The sequence below is a fragment of the Diprion similis genome, chromosome 3, assembly GCF_021155765.1.
Source record: "Diprion similis isolate iyDipSimi1 chromosome 3, iyDipSimi1.1, whole genome shotgun sequence".
Classification (NCBI taxonomy): domain Eukaryota; kingdom Metazoa; phylum Arthropoda; class Insecta; order Hymenoptera; family Diprionidae; genus Diprion; species Diprion similis.
Genome location: NC_060107.1, coordinates 15316709 through 15326594, shown reverse-complemented (window position 1 = coordinate 15326594; position 9886 = coordinate 15316709). Strand labels below are relative to the sequence as shown.

Below are 9886 nucleotides of genomic sequence, written 5' to 3'. Positions count from 1 at the left end.
TTTTCACAGAAGTATATTTACCATGACTCAGGTTGGTCAGACTTACCTATTTCCGCAATGCTACTACCAATCAAGGTAGTCAGCAGCCAAACATGAAACCTAATATTGAACCGTCCCGATAGTGGGATCCACTTATTGGAATTCGCACAGTGACTAGGTTCATGACCCACTGATAAGTTTGCTTAACTTGCAGACCGTATATCACACGACACATACTGATTCTACTCTATCGGTAATTTTAACGAGCTTACCCATCGAGTAATTTTTATATCGTACACATTTTACTTTGCAGCAAGAATCCTTCTGCAAATATATCATATTTAAAATACAGTATTGCCTGAAAGAGGTGCTGTGACATAGGATTATAGTTACTACAAGAGCCGGTCTGTTTTATTCCCTGAGTAGGACAAACAAAGCGCTCAGATGATAAGCCCAACGTTACCGCTGAACCGTACTGACTACCATTAGTCAAATAATAATGGGTTTATCCACTGATCTTATTTCGTCGGTCGATGTTAGAGAAAATAAGATATTATTGAACAAGATTTGGCTTTCGGGATGGAGCCGCATTTGTGCATTGAAAACTGTTTGTTGCCCAAGACATTGATGTCCGTATGGCAGTTTTATGAAAAATACTGAGTGAACTATTGATGGGATTGAAATTGATAACTGAAAGATTTTTAAGAAAAGGCAATTAAAATATGTCAACTTTATTCTAAACAGTGCATGTATGAGTTACACGATCGAATATAGAAATTACCTTTGGTTTTCACCAAACTGCCTGCAGTTGATGTTTTGAAGTTCGTTTCAAATGGGTATAAATGCTTTAATTTCATCATAAATGCACATCATCATCGTAGAGTGAATGTGATTAATTAAAATCTTCATTATGTTCAAAGAAAAAAAAGTTGAAATCTCTACATTTTTAATCTCTTCTCAAATCTCAGCAGCAAGTTACAAAGTGCAGGTTGCGGTTCACTTCGTAACTTCGTGGATACCATGTGCAAGATATTCCACATTCTTAGACGTAACACCAGCCATAGATATTCTGCCGTCCTTTGTTAGGTAGATACTGAAATTCTTGGTAAGATTTTCAACCTGGGAAGGAAATACATTGTTAATAATTCGTCAATTCGTATATCTCTCATAATATCAGGAGTCGAACTCAATGAAAACTAATAATAACCTGAGGTGGCGTGAGTCCCGTGAAACAGAACATTCCAATTTGATTTGTGATATGCGACCAGTCACGCGTAGAGCCTTCTTTTTTAAGATTGTCACGAAGCTGCGTACGCACTGAAATAATTCGGTCAGCCATGCCCTTCAATTCGACAAGCCACTTTTTTTTTAGACTTGGGTCTCCCAAAATCGTAGTAGCGATGCGAGCACCATGAATTGGCGGATTCGAGTACATCGGTCTGATCAAAATCTTTATTTGCGACATCGTGCGTGCGGCTTCATCTTTGCTCGACGTAATCAACGAAAACGCACCCACACGTTCGCCTGAAAAGATAAACAAGAAATGTTAAAATCTGTATTGTGAATTTGCCGTCATACTGTAAAGATTTAACACCATGCCTACCATACAATCCCATATTCTTGGCATACGATTGAGATATACAAAGGTTGTGTCCATCCTTGATGAACAGCCTCAAGGAATGAGCGTCTTTGTCAACATCGCCTAGAAATCGAAATAGAATCAACATGTTGCAAAAGTTTTGTACTTAAATACACAAAAAAGGCAAAGAGCCCCGTGTATATGTCGGAATATTTTGACGTATTCTTACCGGAAGCAAAACCTTGATAAGCCATGTCGAAATACGGGAAAAGATTTTTTTTCTGAACGACTTGAGAAATCTCAGCCCATTGTTCAGGGTTTGGGTCAACTCCGGTTGGATTATGAGCACACGCGTGGAACAGGATTATTGATTTTTCCGGAATTTTCTGTAAAGAAACGGTTGCATACAAAAGTTATGATTATTTTGCTGTTTAACCTCCCTCGAAAAATCATCTTTTCACTCATGTGGAGTGGACGCAAGATCGCCGTTTTCTTTGGCCCGTTTAAAACGCGTGAAAAGGTAATTTTTGAAGGAACTAGACAAGTGAAATCATATGCATCACGGACGGAAGGCGATTTCACTCGCGTGACCACCACTCTGGCATCACACTCCTAATCACCTTTATCCCACCCTTGATTTACAAAGTAGTATTCTAAACTTTATTTGGAAATGCAATGTTTTATGTACACCCAAAAGTTGGTATTATTAAGAGGATGTTATAGTCAATCTGTACCGATTGAGTAAAATTTTACTGATTTTGAGACTATGATCAAAGCCTACATAGCACTAGTGCGAAAATTCTGCAGTTACTGCTATTCTACATGCAATGCCGAACCAAACTATCTAAAAACTTTTTATATTCCTGCGAAAATACTTGTAGGAAATGTATTTCTGCAGTTAGTGGTAATCCAATTACAGGAATACGTCTCTTAGCATTACTGTTGCGTAAAACCAAACTTTTTAGATACTTGTATTCGGCATTGTATGTAGTAATGCGCTAACTGCGGTATTTTCACATAAGTGATTGCTGACTATGTCATCCTCTCAAGTATCGAATGATGATATAACTTCTTCAATTCAGAAGACGCCATCTTGCAGTGACTACACCAACTGGGTCCTTGTATCTAATTATAAAAGTCGTTCTTATCCTTGGTTTTGCCCTAGATTAACTTGTAAACGTCCACACGGAATATAGATTGCACCGTGTTTTCTGTTCCTCAATTCCTGTAAAATCAGCCCAAAACCATCAGCTGATTACCAAGCGCAACGCTATTGTCTGCTAACCAGGTTTGCATCATGGATCCTAATATCTGCAGAAATTGTTTATTCAACTTACAGATATATCTTCGATTGCACCCTGGAAATCAAAGCCACAGGTTTTTGGCTCATAGTAACGATAGGTCTTGACATTTAACCCAGAATGTTTGAACAGCGGTATGTGATTGCCCCACGTAGGCGCTGGCAAATAAATATCTTTATGGCCAGGGAAAAAGTTTCCCAAATATGCTGCGCCGATACGAAGAGACCCAGTGCCAGAAATTCCTTGAACGGTTGAATTCTGAAAAATAATGCAAGAATTGGATACATGCTGATAATTGTTGTCCGGAAACAGTTATATACAACTAAATTTGACTATAGAGAACGGAATCTAGTTCATCAGCCTTTTGTATTTCAATTAATTCTGTTGAAAACAATTCCTGAAAAATAAATCCTCCGGCTGTGAAAACTTATTTTCTACTTTCTATGCTCACCAAGCCGTTTTTGACTATATCGCTATTCTCGCCAAGTGCAAGGTTGATGCTATGCTTGCAGAACTCAGGGTTTCCTCCAATCGGCGAATACTCCTTGTCGAGCCCACTCGATCCTATAATTTCCTCCGCCTGTCGAACGTGAAAACTTCTGTTAGGTAAGAAAGTGTATAAAATTGAGCAGAAAATTTGTAAACCACCATTAATCACACCTTTCGAACGCTGGGCAGTACGTATGGCTTTCCATTATCATCACGGTAAGCGCCGACTCCCAAGTTGATCTTCTTAGGATTACTGTCCCTCTTGTAAGCCTCCGTTACACCAAGAATGGCGTCAGGAGGCCCCATCTCAACTTTGTCCCACCACGCACTGCATGAAAAATTAAACACTAGATTAAAATCAGCTTACAGATATATCTAAATACCTATCATCTAAATCTACAATTCTAAAACCTATAGCTTTTATACTATTGAAAAGTCCATACAATGTTCTCATACGATAAAATTTTTATCTTGACCTTTGACCATATACACAATAAGCTACATTACACTCGCTTCAAATTATCTCGATCTCCGTCTCTTTCTCTCTCTCTCTCTCTTTTATATTACTTTATTTTACTTTACTTAGTTTATTCGTCATCTGGTATATGGTAGTTTTTTGTTTATTTTATTATTACTATAATTATTTTTAGACCAGCTTTTCCAAATTTTATTGCTTTGGGGGACTCCTGCTAAGGGAAATAAGTCCTTTATCTATGTATCTCTTATCAAAAGATAGTATTCTATCATATTTAATCTAATCTATGGCTATGCTGCATGAACAGATCCAGCCAACAGCGGATTTACAACAGAGTCGATGTGGGATTCATATTGTTATGTAATTCGTATTGGAAAAGAACCAGACGTAAGGATGCTATATATGAAATTTATGATGGCTACTTATACTAAAGAGAAAATTTCTTTTTTTGTGCATTGTTCTACATTATGAACCTTACAATTTGCTTTCCAAAACTTAAATCTCATTTATAGCCAAGTGCCAGTGTCATGAAAATTATAACTGCCAAGTTCAGAAAACTTGCATAAGAATTAATTTTGCAGCAGTGAAATAATTTGGAACAAATCGAGTGTAAAAATATTTCTACACCACAATTTCTACCTTATACTTGGGCTATTTTTGTCGGTATGAAAATTGAAAATTTCTAAATTAGTTCACTAACTGAAAAATATTTCTAATAATATAAAACATTTCCCAGTTTATGTCGCCTGTATTATTTACAGCTGATTAAAAAAGTTGCAGTTACATAATTTCGTTGAGATACATAATCAGGGTGGAATACTTGAGATTCTTTCAATAACAAGAAGCGGCATTATTAATGTCCCATCAATCCCTAAGAAATGAAGCAATATTTCAACTTTTACGACCCGGATCTATTAATTTTTGTATACTAGTAACAAAATGAAGAAGAGAAAAGAGAGGAAAGAATGCAGGAAGCAGAAGTTTTTTTTGTCAATTTAAAATAGGAGCTCTAGATTAGCAAGTAGATAATCTAATCAACGAATATAACGATCGATTTATTTCCCCACCGGAACATCGTTATCATGTGTCAAGGTCAAATATGGCATCACAATTATGTATTGCGAGAATTAGATATATTTTTTAGATAAACTTACATGTTTTTAAGCGAAGTCGCGTAGGCATGGTTGCTGGTTTTTAAACAATTGAACGAAGCCGTGAGTAACTTTGTTTTTTGCGCCATTGTCAGTTAAATGATAATGAGGTAATTTTTTTCACGAGCAGCAAATGATGTTGGTCGGAGCAGCTGGTGAACTTGAGCTTGCGAGTTGGTTGAGTGGGCCGTGTGGGGCTAGCTTTGAATAATCCACAGATAGTGGAAATGAAAGAGAAAAATGCGCTGCTGCTCATGCGCCGCCAACACTGCCAGCATTGTGTTACGTCAAAATGCCCTTCCACTGTCGTCACAGATTACTAAAATTTTTCAAGGTTACTTAAGGTTATCTGCTTGATTTACAAATACAACCTCATCTGCCACGTTCACGTTTCGCACTTATTGAGAAATTTTTATCTATCAACGTCATCAAAAAATTCACCAAATAGTTTCCAGTTTATAAGACGCCGCTGTCACTTGTTTTGGAAACAATGTAACCAGCCTTATAGCTCCAGAATTCATTCATCCCGGGGACGAAGGATTCTCCGACACCAATCTCATCATTGGTTGGTCATCTTCTATAAAAATGAACCATGGATTGCCATTGACGTAAGAAGTTCGATTAAAAACATACGGCATATTCACTGAATTTGTGATGATAAACGAGTGCCACGCCGCCTTCTCGGGCTTAAACCGAACTTCTGAGTACTTGGAGGCCGTCAGCTCAAAATTTGAAATGAATTATTCGTTATAACCGTTCAAAACCCCAAAAAGAACTTTTGGTCGTAACATGAACAGTGAATGACTCACTTTAAATTGTAAAATTGATCGATTCGAATGTCGATACTTTCAAGTGTTTTGATTGTTGTTTTGAGCGTACTTAAGGAAGTTTCCTGATCGATTTGATGTTGACGTATGTCTTCAAATATCGAAGTCCACGTATCTGAAACGCAAAAAGGCTTAACAGTCCCATTTTATATGCAAATTTGAATTTAAAAAAACTTCAATACTTTTTTATTTGACGCAGAAATTAAAAAAACGGTACGGATTGTAGGAAATCGCAATAGTAACTTCGTAGAATTCATGCCAATTTTTTAATTCTGCATCAAATGAAGATGCATTGAAGTGTTTCTGTTCTGGATTGTGGATAGAATGGGGCTGTTAAGCCCTTCATCGCATTTGAGATCCGTGGACTTCGATATTTGGATATACGTAATCGAATAGGGCACTACCTTAAGCCCTTCACAGCGCCTCTAAAGGTTCACCTAAGAACTGTATAAATACAGTATCACTGAATGTGTGACCGAATGGAATGCTTGACCGATTAAAAATATTTGTATTGGCTCTCCTTTACAGAGGCATCCTGACAATGCCGTGATCTTTCCGTCTGCATGTGTCTCAATCTCTCAGTACCACCGTTGAGTAACACGAATAAATTGATTACTCGTTTGAAATGAGGTGATCCGCCTAGTGTGACTCGGTCAGTAAAACAGATGTCTGACTCTGAACTCTTTCAGATACCACTCTGAAGATGGCGTTGTATAGAGGTATACGCAAAGATGTTCAGCTCAATATCAATTCAGAGGTAGATACAACAGATTTCTATATTCACTGGCTTGAGCTAAATCCCTGAGGATATTTATCCAGCTCAAATCCGGCCTAGAAAAGACCGATAGAACGTTGAGTAAACTATCAAGTTACCCTTATCGACCGAGTCATTTTTGTACTACATATTTCTGGGTCTTATAGGCATATTTCTAGGTCAGGGACTTTAAAACGAATTGAAGGAGTAGATACAAAATATTTTACTGCGCGAACTTTTGACTCACTAATCGAACTATTTTGTGATTTCTAATTAAATCGTACGATCCGATGATAATATTTGACGTATTTCTTGGTTTTGGTATGCTAAATTTTGTTGTATGCATTCGAAGAACGAACTTATGTAATTTCCCGTCCAAAATCAGACCAACTTTTAACGATTCAGTTAAAGTCTTGAGATAATAGAAAAACTTTTACCAAAGCTTTTTTCTCACTAAATAAATCAAATTTGAACGTGCCGCCAAATCACGTTTCAAATTTGGGTGCTATTAACCCGTAAGAACTAAACAGAATGAATATCGATTGAGAACTTTCGAAGCTGAACTCAGGGGAATGAAAAAAAATTATGACCGTTGTTTCACCGACAAGCCGTGTGACTTCTTAGTGTGCCTTGAGCAAACAGAGAGAAATGGGCAGCTGCAGTAAGAAGCCGAAAGGTAGGTTCGAGGGTTCGAACTTTCCGAGCTGAGGTTCGCCGACCTCTTCCACCGAATTCGGGCGCTTCCCTGCCCAATGCTTATACGCCAGTCACTACTGTGATGGCACCGTTCCCTTGCCCGCGATATGCATGGCTGAAGAACTCGTGCTGTGTAATGTCCGGGCCACCCTAACGACACGGCGATCCACATTGGGTCATTGAACTTACCCCGAGGCTTTATGCACCCTACCGAATTTTGTTGAATGGCTAGGGGAAGTAGATTTCGAGGGTGCCGCAGCGAAGGGAGCGGGGAGACGGAGGCCCACCTCGTTTTTCGTCGGATTTAAGCTGTGCAGTCTGGTTGGCGCCTGATTCCAATAAATTTAGTTTATTTTATTTGATTCTCATTGGATAAGCGAATAAAAAAATTGTCACCAAACTTATGCGTTAATAAATAATTTATTCGACTCTGTCAAAACTTCGATTTATCTTCTATTGATCGATTATCTAATATTAGTGCATTGAAGGAAATCTGATTCACTATCAAATTGAAGATGTTCCTAACTTCATGTGGAATTGTGAACTTGACGTTGTTAAAGTTCAAAAAAATTTTCAGCAACTTTCGAAAAGGTTGTAGCTCGGGAAATAACGATATTCGCACATAATAACTGAAAGTCTTTATTATATGATAAGATTTATCTCTAACAAAGGAATAATAATATTATTATATAATATTAATAATAATGACGATAATGATAGTGACAATGATGGTGATGATAACTGTAATTTAACTATACGAATAAATCATGTACATGCCAACAGACAACCTTTTAAGAGTCAACCATTGGCTATTCGGTTTTTTTTTTCTATTTTCTTCTCGTTCGTTTGCTTCTCTGTAGAAATAACTAAATTTTGCGTCAGAAATTCTCCAGGAATAACTGCTGATTAATATCGAGTGCGGCTGGAATCGAAGAAAGAATGTTTTGAATATATAGCTCAACGGGCGAATTTGGAAAATAGCGCAGAATCAAAGTGGCCACTGTTCAGCCATTTCGGGTTTCACTCTGGCTGGAAAATCATTTTGAGGAGTTAATAGTTACCAAGTGATGCTTCAGGCAAAACCAAATTATGTCAAGTGTAAATGACACATGTTTCGACAATTGAATCAATGCTGAAAACAGAGAATTTAACCCGCTGAATTAGTAGTAATTAATCATTTAAAATCATAAAATTAATCGTCTCGAATGTCCACAGTTTCAAGTATTTTGAGTGAATTCAGCCCGCTAAATTCATTCGTATTCAGTGCATGTACATGCGATAGTATCGGGGGGGAAAAATACGAATCGCCAACGGTTCACACTTAAATTTAAATATAATGTTTTCGTTATTATATACAAAAAGAAACAACGTAACAACACACAGCTTCACAACGGTCAACGAGATCCCGCAATTCACTGCAGTTTGCGATAGAACTGCAACGTCAGCGGGTTCTGTTCACATAATTAACTATTACACAAACTTATTAACGTACTTTGTCTTAAAATGAATAGTAAACTTATAAGTTATTTAGTAATATTTATATTTATTTTTATTTTATTTCAATAATAATAATAATAATAATAATAATAACAACAACAACAACAACAACAACAATAACTTATAAGTATATCCAGTAACGTACAAGATACATCTCAATGGCAGGCGGCTTGCGTCAGATTGGCGCTCTTAAGTGTCATTAATTATTATGCCAAGTTGTTGTTTATATATTCCTCTTTCTTTCCGATTACGATGCAGTTACCATGATGCAATATTGATAATAATAATAATGCTGGCAATAGACATATATGCAGGTATTTTCCTACGTGTATCTACATGTAAGTAAGGCGGATATATATGTATATATATTGAAATCTGTATATATATATATACCTATATGTATGGATAATGTGTTCTTCTTTGTTCTGATTATCTTACGACAGGCATTACTCAAACTTGACAAAACGGAGGAAGATCGTAATCGCACAATTGGTGTATATGTATACGTAATATATATTGTATAAAGACCAAAATGATTCGGAAGTGAGATGAGAGTAATGAGCTGAACACGTAAATACCGTTTTATCAAAGCCATGTTGACACGTGGACAGAGTTCTTTTTATTATTTTACTTAGTTTGATATTTACTCGATTTTTTTTTTCTTTTATTCAATAGTTGTTTACTATATCATATGCTGAATTCGTTCCGAATGAGGACAAACGAAAGTCTTCACATAGTATATAATGGTATTGAGAAAATAAATATATGTATTTTTTTTTTTTTATTGTTTTGTTAATCCAACATGCTAACTCCGCCATACTTGACAAATTCGCAACTTTATACATTATTATTATTATTGTTGTTGTTGTTATTTTTATTATTGTTATTATTTTTGTTGTTATATTATATGTATATATATATATATAAACGTAATATTATTATATTTTACACGTAATCAGTTCGATGTGCCCGCAGCAGGGAGACAGCGTGGCGCGGATATATACAGAGTGAACTATTTACACATCCGTATGTATATATACTATTACATATATATACACAAGAAAGATAGTCGAATGGCATACCTCATATACTATATTAGTATATCCGCAATATATCAATCGCTGTCGAACTGCTATGC

General features: G+C 36.4%; 1 protein-coding gene across 1 annotated transcript; it reads right to left on the bottom strand.

Moving 5' to 3' along the window:
* Nucleotides 1-694: 694 nt before the first annotated feature.
* On the bottom strand, nucleotides 695-5259 carry LOC124404857 (aspartate aminotransferase, mitochondrial). The gene is made up of 8 exons (XM_046879310.1): nucleotides 4978-5259; nucleotides 3520-3676; nucleotides 3311-3439; nucleotides 2896-3117; nucleotides 1788-1944; nucleotides 1583-1681; nucleotides 1187-1503; nucleotides 695-1098 (listed from the first exon to the last, which is right to left on the bottom strand). Exons 1-8 carry the CDS (start codon nucleotides 5061-5063, stop codon nucleotides 976-978), a joined length of 1290 nt encoding a protein of 429 aa, XP_046735266.1. The 5' UTR covers nucleotides 5064-5259; the 3' UTR covers nucleotides 695-975.
* Between the last annotated feature and the right edge of the window lie 4627 nt (nucleotides 5260-9886).